At 43.8% G+C, this 15,229-nt stretch overlaps 1 protein-coding gene across 2 annotated transcripts; it reads right to left on the bottom strand.

The window, feature by feature from the left end:
* Positions 1-2,420: 2,420 nt before the first annotated feature.
* LOC311106960 (AN1-type zinc finger protein 3 homolog) lies at positions 2,421-12,657 on the bottom strand. Of its 2 annotated transcripts, XM_084149374.1 has the most exons (7): positions 12,396-12,657; positions 11,947-12,297; positions 9,181-9,221; positions 8,051-8,248; positions 5,799-5,867; positions 5,533-5,700; positions 2,421-5,388 (listed from the first exon to the last, which is right to left on the bottom strand). In XM_084149374.1, the coding sequence occupies exons 2-7, from the start codon at positions 12,009-12,011 to the stop codon at positions 5,234-5,236; spliced, it is 696 nt and encodes a 231-aa protein (XP_084005500.1). In that variant the 5' UTR covers positions 12,012-12,297; positions 12,396-12,657; the 3' UTR covers positions 2,421-5,233. The 2 variants fall into 2 exon arrangements, with proteins under 2 accessions (XP_084005500.1, XP_084005501.1); XM_084149375.1 differs by lacking the exon at positions 11,947-12,297.
* Positions 12,658-15,229: the final 2,572 nt, after the last annotated feature.

Raw genomic sequence — 15,229 nt, 5'->3', positions numbered from 1 at the left:
CTCTAGCCTCGTCCCATCACTGTACGTGTCCATACAGAAATGGTTTTTCGAGATCGGTGTGGAAGAACTTGACTGGCCTGCACAGAGCCCTGACCTCAACCCCATCGAACACCTTTGGGATGAATTGGAACGCCGACTGCGAACCAGGCCTAATCGCCCAACATCAGTGCCCGACCTCACTAATGCTCTTGGGGCTGAATGGATGCAAGTCCCAGCAGCAATGTTCCAACACCTAGTGGAATGCCGTCCCAGAAGAGTGGAGGCTGTTATAGCAGCAAAGGGGGGACCAACTCCATATTACAGTTTTTCCCAATAGTTTCCTCACTAAAACTAGCCCATGAGGCACAATGACCCAAACCTGTAACTCATTTAGCAGAACCAGACACCAAATCGGCAATACTACTGGCACATTTTGCTTTACACTCAGATTGCAATTCTATAACAAACATTTGGCAAAAAACAAAATATTTTGTGCGCATATGAAAAGCAACACTGTTCAACAAGCTAAGCTCAATTACCAATTGATCACTTTCACTCTTCACATTTGCAAACACTAATTGCGTAAATGTTCACTTTGCAACCAGACCTTTGGTATGGATAAAAAGGCCACTGGTGAGTACTCCTGTGTTTGGAGAACAGGAGGAAACGTGGAGGAGGACCAAGTACCTGATGGAATTCAGGCGACTGTGGTGGACCATGTGGTCAACCATTTTTTGACCTTGAGAGAGGCTGGGCAGAGAGTGCAGCCCAATCTGAGCCGCTTCACCGTAGCGTCCATCATCCGGACGTTCCAAAGGGAGAATAGGTATGTACTGCAGACGATGGACCTATCTACTACTTTTACTACTACATAAAGCACAGTAAAGACTGTAGATTCCAATACATACTGTAAGGTGAAGCAAAGTCAATGTTTCATGTATTACTGGATGTATGAAATTAGGAGCTACTACTTTGTAACATGTTTATCTTGTATACTGTATTACTGTAGTGTTTACTGTACTGTATGCTATTTTTTTGTTTTTGTAGAACTGAAAGACGACCACCACGTGGTGGTAGAACGTGTCTATTTACAGATGAACAGGAGGCTGTCGTTGTGCAAATTGTAGTTCAAAATAATGCCATAAGACTGGGAAATCCAACAACAGATTATTGAAAACCCATAACATCGGTGAGCTTATCAACCATAGCCCGCATCCTTAAGAAACACCATCTCCAGATGAAGCAAATCTACAGAGTCCCATTTGAAAGGAATTCCCAAAGAGTGAAGGGTAAACAGTACAAATACAAGTAAGCAATGTACTAGTGTTACACTCTTGAAACATTAGACTCATTGATGTTGCCAGGAACTTTACTATACCGCAATTACAGTATTTACTGTCATTTCAGAGAATCATGGAGTTGGATGCAAGTCCCATCCCCCAGGAACTCCTATTCATAGATGAGGCTGGATTCAATTGAGCAAAGACGAGGAGAGGAAGGAACATCATTGGTCATCATTGAGGTACCTGGCCAGCGCGGGGGAAATGTCACCATATGTGCAACTATGAGCCACAATGGGGTCCTCCACCGCCACGCCAACCTTGGACCATACAACACTGCCCATCTCCTTCATTTCCTGAACACATCACATGACAATCTTTTTCAGCCAGAGCAGAGAGGGCCAGATGATTCTGAGCAGCAAATGTATGTTCTAATTTGGGACAACGTGAGTTTCCATCGGGCTGCTCAGGCCCGCAACTGGTTCCATGACCATTCCAGGTTAACAATTATCTATCTCCCACCTAGGTCCAAAAGACTTCTCAACAGCTTCTACCCCCAAGCCATAAGACTCCTGAACAGCTAATCATGGCTACCCGGACTATTTGCACTGCCCCCCCACCCCATCTTTTTACGCTGCTGCTACTCTGTTAATTATTTATGCATAGTCACTTTAACTCTACCCACATGTACATATTACTTCAACTACCTGGTGCCCCCGCACATTGACCCCGCACCGGTACCCCCCTGTATATATAGCCTCCCTACTGTTATTTAATTTTACTTCTGCGCTTTTTTTCTCAACTCTTTTTTGTTTTATTCTACTTTTTTATTTTTATTAAAAATAAATGCACTGTTGGTTAAGGGCTGTAAGTAAGCATTTCACTGTAATGTCTGCACCTGTTGTATTCGGTGCATGTGGCCAATAACATTTGATTTGATATTCCCCATTTCTCAACCCCATTGAGGAGTTGTTTTCAGCATGGCGGTGGAAGGTGTATGATCGCAAACCCCATGAACGTATGGCCCTTCTCCAGGCAATGGAGGAGGCCTGTGGTGACATTCCAGCAGGTTCCTGTCAGGAGTTGATGCATCATGTCAGAAGATACTTCCCCTGCTGTCTTGCCAAGGAGAATATCGCCTGTGATGTTGATGAAAATCTGTGGCCGGACCAAAACAGAATTTACTGATTTTGTTTTCGCAATGGAGTATGTGTTTCTTGACTTATGATTTTTACTGTATTTTGACAGTTTATCTATTCCTTACAGTTGATCTAACATACAGTAGTACAAATAGGCTATTTTTCTTCCTTTGCATATGCAAAATATTTACTGTATGTGTGCTTACAGTATGCTGTTAGCCATGCATTGAGCCATGTTGCAAAAATTAGTTTTTCCAATTGTGTTCCCTTGTTTGAGTACACGCAAACAATATACAGTATAACGATCTTAGTCTTTACACTGAAATAGGTTCTGATAGTGTTTTGAATATGTCACAATGTGATCTCGGTTGTCACCAAGTTAGATTCAGTTGATGTGTATCTCATTTGTATGCAGTGTTTCATTTTGAGCAGGGAGTACATGATTTTGATTGCTGTGTTTCATTTAGCAAGATCGGGTTTGGGGAAATTGGCCAACTTGTGTTGAGTACTTGAGATGTAGTTTCAGCAAATATGTCAGACTAGCTACATTAACCTTAAGGTTGTAATTGTCAAAAACAGATTTGGTTAACAAGGTCAGTGGTGTAATTCTGATTTGGAGAGTCATTCAAGTGACATTTCCCACTGGAGCTTCTAATAACACCTATAGTATGTGAATGTGTCAATCAACTACAGAACCTATGATCAACCTCAAATGCTGACAATTTTGTAACAGTTATTGAAAGACAACGACCAGTGTAAATATGTTCAAAATACAATTTACTGGCATTAACATTTCTGTTTTAAGTTCTGTATTTCTTTTCAGGTTGAATAGTCTTGCAACACTATCCTTCCAAGTCTTGTTCATCACTCAGAAATCAAAGCTAGGGTTGAGTAAAGGCGACTTTTTTTCCTTTGCCAGGCCTCTGCGGCTGATGGATTGTTATAAAGCCATTCATCATGAAATCAACTTTACCTTCTGCGTTGCCCCACTTCTCTGATCAAGATAACATTAATATGGGGTAAGGTATTGGGCAATCCTCAAAACAAGGGCTAGATTAAGTTGTCATCTCAACAAAGCATAAGTGTACAGGCACAGACACGTGAACAGATTAAAATCGTATGATATTCATTGGTCAGTCAGAAGTAGGTGGTCTACTTTTTTCAGACAAGTTGCATATGTAAAAAGACATACAATTTCTCAATTTTAGAGCTTTTTATTTTTCATTACGGACATTTGCCAAATTCACCATGGAATCAGGTTTGCACTTTCCGTTGTCACTTGTTTTGATGGACTGCTTAAAAGTTTCTGTAGAAATGAATGCAAATGTTTCCCCTTATTTTCCCATCATAATTCAATGTTAAAGACCACACAGACTACCCATTCCTCTAATCCAGTTTAATCATCCTCAGCAAAAAGGCAAAACACAATAAAAGGATAACTTTTTTTTTTGTAATACATTTAACTAAATATGCAGCTCTATGCTAGTGTGTAAGTAAATCAAAACCATATGGTTAAATACAATTTATTTTAAGATGCAGAAAGATATTAATTTCTTCCATTAGCACTCGAGAGAACAGGTCGCAAAAATATCAAAAACCAGCCACAGTCTGCTCTTTTTTTTTTTTTTTTACCATTCTACACATCACTCCCTCTATCCTTCAATCTTTCCTCGAACCAGAAGGGGGCCAGTGAGAGTCGAAGGAAGCAGAGAAGAGGGGGAGTGAGTGAGTGAAGAATGAGATGAGCATTGGGACCAGCACAGTAAAGTAGCATGACTAGGGTAGGAGGAGGAGAATGATATGGAACAGACTAGCAGTATACTACTTAGAATGAACCAATGTATCAGGCATGCATTCTAAGTGGTATTCTAGTATGGCCATATGAACAGAGCCATGGTTTGACAGTCCAAGGAGTCAGGGATGTTGTATGTATAGAAGAGGGAGTAAAGGACAGTGCAGGGGGTATTACAAAACAGAAAGAGCATGAACAGCATCACTCATTCAAAGGGCAGCAGGCAGAGAAGAGCTTCTGCTTCAGAGAGGTTCTGCTTGTGTGTGTCTCTAGTCCATTTGTTCATACTCTGATCCAACTGAGAGGAGCAGAGGAGGATGAGGAGGCTGGTTGCAGTACAAAGGTTAGTGGTCAAACCAGTCTGGCAGTCTCATAGGAACAAACACGGCCACACAACTGACCCAGGACCAGTGGGACGACGTCCTTACGCAACACATACATGCCAATTCAATCCAATGCCATGCAGGAGCCATTGGGCAAGGAAAGGAGAAAAGGTGTGGGGGGTTAAAGGTCAATATCCCACCCTCCTACAACCTGTGGAGTTGTCTAGGGACAGACAGGGCTATATTCCGTTCCTCAGTGACCATTGACATAGTGAAAACCTGCTGACAAAGACGACCAAGGAGCCGGTAATGAGAGATTGGTCAGTTTCATATAGAAAGTACTGTTGCAGACAGTCTCGTGATCAGTGAAGCAGAGGGAAAAGAGGAGTATTGTTGCGCTATGGTGTGCTAAAAAATTTAAATAATAATACCTGACCGATCCTTCTTTACAGGGTCCTTGTTGAATCTGAAGTTCGGGCGAGTTAAGGCTGTGAAAATGAACATGCGATAGTGACTGAGCGTGGCTCCAGAGGTTTCCATGGTGACAGTGTCCAAGTCAGTCCAAACTGTCAAGACTAACAGGAGTGGATCAACAATGGTCAGATCCAGAATGGTGGGTCTATTACAACCATGCTCTCTCCCTCTTCTCCCCCCCTCCCTCGCTCCCTTCCCCCTCTCTTGAAGTGCCTCGTGTGGAGACCGGCGGTCAACGGGGGCAACTCAGGAGCACTCTTCTCCAATGCGCTGGCACGAGCGGCCCACCTTGCGGTCCAGCTTCACCATCTTGAGGACGGCCTCCTCGCGCCCGCGCCCCAGGTGGTCGAACAGGCAGTCGTGCTGCTCAGGTAGACGGTGGAGCATGCAGAACACGTAGCCTAGGAGACAAAGAGGAGAGGAAGAATGAGGCAGAAAGAGAGAAAGATGGAAGAAGAAAATAATGTTAAAATGAGTGAAGTCACAGTGAGGAGACATGGAAACCAAGGGCAGATGTGTGTGTGTTGTTCCCATGTAGTACTGACCGCAGCGACAGGAGCCCAGTTCCTGCTGCACCAGCTCCAGTTTGGTTTGGCAGCGATAGCAGCGCCGGCGGTTTCTCTGCTTGGGCCCTCGGCTAGCCTCCTCGCTAGCCGCCTCCCCCTCAGAGTCCCCCCGTGCCCGTTTCTCCGGTGACGCCTCGCTCTCCGGCCCTGAAGCGGAAAGAACAGAAGGTTACAGAGTCACAGAGTCCAACGTGGGACGTACAGTATCGCACAAACACACACAGGGAGCAGGAGCAAGGCTGTACCTGATTCGCAAGGCCGTTTTGTGGGCGTACAGAGGGTGCCTTGGGCGGTTTCTGTACATGACAATACTCCTGTGGAGAAGAAAAATCAAGTGAGACAAGAAACATTCCTCATTGATCAAGAGCCCAGATGGGTGTTACCTAGACCAAGAAGCAGGGAATTAGATACAGCTTTGGAGAACAAAAAATCTTGAAGAATTTAAAGACAATGTTATGCAACCAGATAAGCTCAAGTCATTTCAAATCCATATAAAAATCCTGACATGCCAAGTCTCTATTTATGTCAACATAGCCTTACATTCTTAACATGAAGGTTAAAAAAATATATATATATATATATATAAAAATAAAAAAATACTGCTTTTGGTTTAAAACTAGAGACCTTAAGTGAAATCCTGGGAGAAGCAAGCAGGCCTTAACAGATTGTCAGTGCAACCATGTCGCCCCACTATGCTTCCTAACTGGGCCAGGCTGAGTACATGCATTGCCAGCAGAGTGAGACACACAGCACCACTCCTCCAGACGCAGAAATAGAAGCAGGCTGTCACCATGTCAGATCATGAAACACATACAGTATATACAATGAGTGTACAAAACATTAAGAACACCTGCTCTTTCCATGACAGACCATGTGAACGCTATGATCCCTTATTGATGTCACCTGTTAAGTCTACGTCAATCAGTGTAGCTGAAGGGGAGAAGACCGGTTAAAGAAAGATTTTTAAGCAGAGACAATTGAGACATGGATTATGTATGTGTGCCATTCAGAGGGTGAAAATATTTAAGTGCCTTTGAATGGGGTATGGTAGGTGCCAGGTGCACCAGTTTATGTCAAGAACTGCAACGCTGCTGGGTTTTTCCACCCTCAACAGTTTCCTGTGTGTATCAAGAATGGTCCACCACCCAAAGGACATCCAGCGAATTTAACTGTGGGAAGCATTGGAGTCAACATGGGCCAGCATCCCTGTGGAACGCGTTCGACACCTTGTAGTTCATTCCCGACTAATTGAGGCTGTTCTGAGGGCAAAAACGGGGTGCAACTCAATATTAGGAAGGTGTTCCTAATGTTTTGTACACTAAGTGTACATTGAGAGCAGGTGCGGTTCCTGAGTTAATTAAGCAATTAGCATCCCATAATTGTTTTTCCATTTTAGCCTTATTTTACCAGGTAAGTTGACTGAGAACACATTTTCATTTACAGCAACGACCTGGGGAATAGTTCCAGGGGAGAGGGGGATGAATGAGCCAATTGGAAGCTGGGGATGATTAGGTGGCCATGATGGTATGAGGTCCAGATTGGGAATTTAGCCAGCACCCCGGGATTAACACTCTTATGATAAGTGCCATGGGATCTTTAGTGACCACAGAGAGTCAAGACACCTGCTTAACATCCGAAAGACAGCACCCTACACAGGGTAATGTCCCCAATCACTGCCCTGGGGCAATGGGATTTGATTTATATACATGTTTTTACAAGAGGAAAGAGTGCCTCCAACTGGCCCTCCAGCACCACTTCCAGCAGCATCTGGTCTTCTAGCCAGGGACCAACCCTGCTTAGCTTCAGAGGCAAGCCAGCAGCGGGATGCAGGGTGGTATCATGCTTAGGGTCATGTATAAAAATGGTCAGTTGACCATTATTTTGGCTAGCATGGCTAGAAGAGATCTCAGTGACTTTGAAAGAGGGGGTTTGAATGTGTGTGTGTGTGTGTGTGTGTGTGTGTGTGTGTGTGTGTGTGTGTGTGTGTGTGTGTGAGTCTCAACCCAATTGAACAATTATGGGAGATTCTGGAGCAGCGTCTGAGACAGCGTTTTCCACCACCATCAACAAAACACCAAATTATTGAATTTCTTGTGGAAGAATGACGTTATATTGCTCCAATAGAGTTCCAGACACTAGTATTTGTAATACTTGTGTATTTTCTAATAATTTGGATGAATCAACTACTTCATTGCAATTATTTGAAAGTATTTAAATAATTTCATAAATACTATTTTCAAATAATTGTTTCTAAATTCATTTGAACCTAGGTCAGTTTGGTCCTAGGGGTATTTTAAATGTGAGTATTTAAATATACAATTGTTTCCTAATACATACTTTCTTCAAAATCTATGTGAAAGTAATTGAAATACCTTAAATAGTATTTGAACCCAGGTCTGATTGAATGACTGAAAATGAACTCCGCTATGGTAATTCATTCAAAGGTTTCAGAAAGTGCAACATCTCAAAACTCGAAGTTGTGGACCCTTCATCTTACCCTCCTGTGTAGTGGATAACATGGGGACAGGGTCTTCGGGTGATGCCGATGGCTGCTCGGAGCTAGTGGGTGGTGACGACAATAAGGATTGGCTACTGCTGCTGCTCATCTCGCTACTGAAGACAGCCGATTGGCTACTCCCAGTGCTCGGGCTGGGTTTTGGGGCACAGTCCTCGTCTGTCTGCTTCTTCTCGATATCTGAAAGACAGATTAAATATAATGCTTTTTAGTGCCCCATGCGCCACATACATTGGCTCTTGACATGCCAGCTGCTTCAATGCACACAAACACGTGGGGGCATGCACCATTCCCCCCAAGACACCAATCATAAACTCAGATGGTCTGGCTTGAGAGGAGGTCAATACCTCAGAATGACCCTTCAGCGTGACCCTATTTTAGGCTGCCAGAGAGTCTATCCATCAACTCCCTACCCCATGAGGGCAGCACAACCTCAAAAAGCAGCTGGGCCATATCTTAATCCTCCATAGAACTCATTTCTGCTGTCACTGTGCTCTTGTGTATCCAATCTATTCTAAGCAATGCTGCCCCCTTAGGTCCCGTCTTTGCTGGGCTCACTGGTTTCCATGGACACTGCCAGAGTTCCAGCATACTTTTTCTCTTCCATGCCTCCCAAAAAGGACTACAGAAGCCAGTCGCAAAACTTCAGTCACAATCTCCATTTTAGAGCTGCAATCTTTTACCACAGCAGGCTTGAGAGCCAACACCCTGACATACAGCAATGCATGCTATCAGTGAATATTTTCCCTGACATCCATCTTACTCATTCTTGAGAGATAGCCATTATGCCAGTAAGAAAGTCCATCTGGAAATAGGTTTTTGGCCCTTTCTGGATCCTAAAAATAGCCTAGTATTTTTTTACTGCATGCCTTTGGAATATTTCACAGGGATTTTATACAATAAGGGAAAATACTTTACTTCTACAAAATATATCTAACATACCAATTATGTTGGCTAATCAAAAGTGTAACAAAAACAGCGTTTCCGTAAAGCAGAGACATCACGAGGCAGCCATCTGCACCAGACAGCACACCCCCTCCTGATGTCTCAGGTACACACAGAGCTCTGCCACATAACAGAAACCCATTGTCCACACATATGGAAAGGCTTACCAGCAAAACATTTTGAGCAGAGGTTCATGGTTTTACTGGACCTGGGGAGAGTGGGGAGAGATAAAAAATAAAAATCAGTCAGAATGGAAAATGGTACCAAGCCCACTAAACAACGTCAATGCAATCTGCATCCTCTTTGTAGCAAAATAACAAATAAAAAATACATTTTACTACCCCCCCCCCCCCCCCCCCATTCTCTCTCAGGACACTCAAACGTGACCCATTTTTTTGTACCCAGACAGTGATGGACCGATGAGGTTGCCATAGCTACAGAGAGTGAGTGAAAACAAGCTGATGGCAAGGGGTGACAGATGACAGGAAGTCAGGGCAGGGAAGAAGAGAAGGGGGAAACAAACAAAGGCTATGGGGGAGGGGAATGTAAAGGGCGTCGCAAACCATTGAAAAAGGGAAGGAGCACAAGGTAGTAATAAAGTCAATCTTTTTTACTGCAACAAATGAGTAACAGGTAGACCTACATCCCTTTGATCTCGCCCCTCACTGGTTAACAAGCTAATCAGTCCAGGCTAAGCAGATGTGCAAAGTGGCCATTCTGACAGGGGCTTTGCCTTTTAGGACAACTGACCAACCGCCAGTGAGGGTTCATTACTGACTGAAGTAGGCTAATCAACTCAACATGGATAGGCCCAACAATGTTGTGGATCAATCACATTTTTGAAATACTGCATACATTACAAGATGTTGCATTCAGAAATAGCCTAGACAAACTATAGGCCTAAATAGAAAACCAAACAGAGAATCTATCCTCTCACAATCCTAATCATGTGGAATAGGCCAACTCAACACATGGCAGACTAAACTCCATGACACACATGCAAACAAATCAAGCCCTTCCATATAGAATCAAAAACCTGTTCAACTCAACAGAAACAACAACATATCCCACTAAACATGGAGCATTTTCTCAGGCTTTCCTTTGAATCCCTCCCTCAATGACATCACGTTTACAGAGGTAGGCTAATGGTTGTTCTCATTCTGGACGTCTCTTTGACACTCACTTTAATAGGAGGGCACAATGCTGGGACGTTTCTGTTCAGAGCTCTGTGATCCCTGTCAATACAGGAGAGGCTGGGACTAAGGTATTCAGACCATTGTGCCCTCTGGAGGGAACGTGACCAATGCAGTGTTCCAATTGACCTGGGATACATTTAGGACTCGTCCTACCATGACCTTAACTGCAATTTCCCCACGTACATCACATCATTCAGCAGTACAGTGACTAGGCCTATATCTAGAAAAGCCTCCATCATAGAAGTGAGTTCTGACCAGCCCCATGCTAGCTTAATCGTTGAATCCCTTCACTACATTGAAGACTTGTCTGCCTACCCACTTTCAGCTTACACGTTATAACCTAATGCCTCGTCTTCCTTCATTCCCATCTCCCTAAGGGCTTCCTCTGAGCTAACATGTTCATCAAAACAGAATATAAATCTAAAATAGTCTGTCCAATGGACAATGTCCATAGAAATATATGGGTCTGTCACAATTATACGCATCAGGTAAGAACTGACCTAAAAACAGGACGGCGCTGCAAATTCGTCCCGAATTTCTTGAAATTAGCTAACTTCTAAATGCTAAGCCTATATCCTGCAGTGTTGAGATAGACGACCCCCCCCCCCAATGTTGAATGAGACAGCCTGCCATGACAGCCCTAATCAAGAGCAATGCTCAAACTGAACAGGATGTTTGTTCATGGCTCTGGCTGTAATCAGGCATACTCTAAAAGAGATATGTTTAACACACACACACACACACACACACACACACACACACAGCTACAAGGAAAGAAAGCCTGAGGGCTGTGAGGCCTTCAGAGGGGAAAACTGACAAGCTTCAGACACCTCAAACCAGGTGTTGACTGCAGGAGCAGTAAACAAGCTGCCGATTGCGTCACCTGACGTTGACAGGTGTGAGTAATTCAGTTTGCTCACATGTAGCCTAAGCAGAGTTGCCAACAGCCGGATGTTCCGGTTTTCAGGGATACAGCCATTTTCAACCTAGCTTCCTTTTCCGCTGAAAACCGAACTCAGGCGTTTCTCTCACACCAACTACGTTAGGTTAACTCACATACAACACAGCCTAAAGATCCTCAGTGTGTCTAGTTGATGACATGGCACGAAAAAGATGGGCATGGTTTTGGTAATAAAATCCTCCAGGGATCAATATATCAGAGCCCCCCATACAGGATTAACTGTCCAGTTCAAACAAATCAACCATGCTTTATTCCTAGTACAGGCTTTAATCTTTGCTCGGTCCCTCTATTTCACAAAGGAGACTGGAATGTGAGGGAGGAACGTGCTGTAACTCGATTGTTGTTACACTATAATGACAGTCTGGAGAACATTGGATAAAGTGCCAACGTTTCATCTTCAGTTAAGATATCATAGCTATATGACTGGCTACATTTCCATTTAAGGAGACATAGCTAGCCGAACTAGAGCGAATAATAGCCTAGACTACATCAGATTCTAACCAGAAAACTTAAAAGAATTCAGAACCACAGTTGTGAAATCTCCAGAGCATGATTTGACGCTTTGATATAACGACACTCACGGACAGAGGTGTGATATACATATAAAAACATTCAGATATGAATCCGTTTTGTGTAGCTAGCGCAGCCATCAACATATCCCCAACCCCCACCCGGTCTGCTCAACAGAACAATAGATTTAGCCTAGGCGACATTAATTACCATCCCTACATTAACCCATCTCCACAACAAATCATACATGATGTGCGACATCTTACCCCCAAAATCCACAGGGACACCGAGTTGGTAAAGGTTTGCTGCGCTCACTACCAGTATCCCCCATGTCTTCAATAAAATGATGGTAAGCGAGGCTGGGGAGGAGACAGGGGCCTTGTCTTTGTAAAGGATCTTCAGCCAACTCAAAGTAGAAGATATCCGCTTCTATAAATAGTCCTCGGTCAAAAAAGGTGGATGGCTTTGCCGACACGAGCGGCCACAGCGATCCGAATAGTCATAAACTGCTCAGTTTGGATTAATTGATCATTCAAGTGTCCACAAGGGACTCAACGCAATCAGCTGGAGCTCGGCGACTACTAACAGCCAGAGGGGGTGTCAGTGCTTTGTCCAACCTGTAACATGAACGATACAAAACAAACACCATTACAATAAATATTTCCTACAATCTCAATATTAGCACACGTATTCGAAACAGCATATAAGCAGCTACCTCGTTATCATTCCACTATAGTACACGGTGTGCTGCGTTCCTCTTCGTGGGACCACCCTATTTATCTTGCCTGTGGGGGCAGTCTGGTCTCAAAGACGATACGTATTATACAGCGGCTGACCTGTACAAAGTAAGCTGATCAGGAAACTACGGGTACCTGACCCTCATTATGGCTCACATTTAGAATAAAACGTGCACTGTGACCTATCAATAGAATCAAAATGGCGTTCATATAACACAATTCCCAGTGTTTGAGATTCCTGCGTAAGCAGGTCAGTGAACTAGCTATATAGGAACCAGCTGGGAGGAGAGCGCAGTATGGTCGGAAATAAGAGGGGGGAACGTGGGTGAGATAACGAATGTATGCTCGCAGACACACAAGCAACCATTTAGATTAATGCGTTTTAAACACAAGTAATATATAAAAAAAATATTTACTTCTTTCACGGTTTAAATTGTTGAACAATAAGTATTACAAAGTGCGATATTGAATATGTCCCAACCCCATTGGTCTGTTTGGGACAAACCAAAACATGGATCAGCTGTGAAGCAGGAGGATCACAAAATCCATTCCACGTCAGAGTAGTATCTACACAACACGTATTATTGGAAGTATATAAAAAATATTGTAAATGTTGTAATTGCAGTGCTTGAAATTCATGAAAAGCATTCTTGAGAGAAAATGTGTTTGGAATCTATTCCCTTCAATGATGTGTATATATAAATCAGTGATGGGAAACTAGTCCTCTGGGCCTGATTGGTGACACACTTTTACCCCAGTAACACACTGGACTCCAATAATCAACTAATCATGGTCTTCAGTTTAGAACTTACTAAGTTTAATCAGGCGTGTTAGCTATAAGGCTGGAGAAAATGTGTGACACCAATCAAGCCCCAGAGAATTTGAGTTGCCCATCTCTGATATAAATCATTGATTCCCTCCCAGTTGTAGTCTAACCCAGTGGTTCTCAAACCTCTCCTCGGGGACCCCCAGCTGTTCCAAACCTCTCCTCGGGGACCCCCAGCTGTTCCAAACCTCTCCTCGGGGACCCCCAGCTGTTCCAAACCTCTCCTCGGGGACCCCCAGCTGTTCCAAACCTCTCCTCGGGGACCCCCAGCTGTTCCAAACCTCTCCTCGGGGACCCCCAGCTGTTCCAAACCTCTCCTCGGGGACCCCCAGCTGTTCCAAACCTCTCCTCGGGGACCCCCAGCTGTTCCAAACCTCTCCTCGGGGACCCCCAGCTGTTCCAAACCTCTCCTCGGTATTTGATCTATTCCACAGTTAGCACACCTGATTCAACTTGCCAACTAATCATCAATCCCTTGACTAGGTCAATCAGGTGAGCTAGTTCAGGTCTACAATTAAATTGTGAAACCTCTGGGGGTCCCCGAGGAGAGGTTTGAGAAACAATGGTCTAACTCCTCCCTCGAGAGAGGTGGACATCTTTCGGATGAAGTTACAGTGTCGTATAAAACATATATGTCAAAATACAAAGACATACATGAGTCATGATGACACGAGTTTAATACAGCATTGTTTAAAAGCTTGATTGCCAGCTGGTAGGGTATCATGAGGATGGATGGACAAGGCTGCATTCAACACCTGTATTAATCAGCAATGTTAAAAATGTTTGGTCTTTCAAGTTTGAGGGTTGCTGATGCTAAGTACTGCAAAATAAGTTGTAGGACATATAATGTCGTTTCCATACATTTATTGAGCCACTAACATTTGCCATAAGCAGCATTAGAAAAAAGCCTTTCTTGGTGCTCACTAGACTAGTGCAAACTTGCTTGACTTTACAAATCAATCACCATTATTTGAACAGTGAAACATTGAGACCTTTCTGTTGAATCTCTACCAACATCTACAAAAGAGACATCTTCTGAAAAGAAATACCACTGTATGGTAATGGCAGTGATATAGAATAACACAAAAGCAACCGCCAGCAATGATGATATAGTACAGACAGTAATGGCAAATACAATAAACAAAATGCAATCAAAACTATTCAGGAAAGAGAATGGAAAATATACACTGCTTAAAAAAATAAAGGGAACACTAAAATAACACACCCTAGATCTGAATGAATGAAATAATCTTATTAAATACTTATTTCTTTACATAGTTGAATGTGCTGACAACACAATCACACAAAAATTATCAATGGAAATCAAATTTATCAACCCATGGAGGTCTGGATTTGGAGTCACCCTCAAAATTAAAGTGGAAAACCAAACTACAGGCTGATCCAACTTTGATGTAATGTCCTTAAAACAAGTCAAAATAAGGCTCAGTAGTGTGTGTGGCCTCCACGTGCCTGTATGACCTCCCTACAACGCCTGGGCATGCTCCTGATGAGGTGGCGGATGGTCTCCTGAGGGATCTCCTCCCAGACCTGGACTAAAGCATCCGACAACTCCTGGACAGTCTGTGGTGCAACGTGGCGTTGGTGGATGGAGTGAGACATTATGTCCCAGATGTGCTCAATTGGATTCAGGTCTGGGGAATGGGCAGTCCATAGCATCAATGCCTTCCTCTTGCAGGAACTGCTGACACACTCCAGCCACATGAGGTCTAGCATTGTCTTGCATTAGGAGGAACCCAGGGCCAACCGCACCAGCATATGGTCTCACAAGGGGTCTGAGGATCTCTTCTCGGTACCTAATGGCAGTCAGGCTACCTCTGGCGAGCACATGGAGAGCTGTGCGGCCCCCCAAAGAAATGCCACCCCACACCATGACTGACCCACCGCCAAACCGGTCATGCTGGAGGATGTTGCAGGCAGCAGAACGTTCTCCACGGCGTCTCCAGACTCTGTCACGTCTGTCTCGTG

The sequence above is a fragment of the Coregonus lavaretus genome (genome assembly GCF_964263955.1).
Source record: "Coregonus lavaretus genome assembly, chromosome: 31".
Lineage (NCBI taxonomy): Eukaryota > Metazoa > Chordata > Actinopteri > Salmoniformes > Salmonidae > Coregonus > Coregonus lavaretus.
Note: the sequence above shows the minus strand (reverse complement) of the source record. Positions and strands in the feature narration are given on the sequence as shown.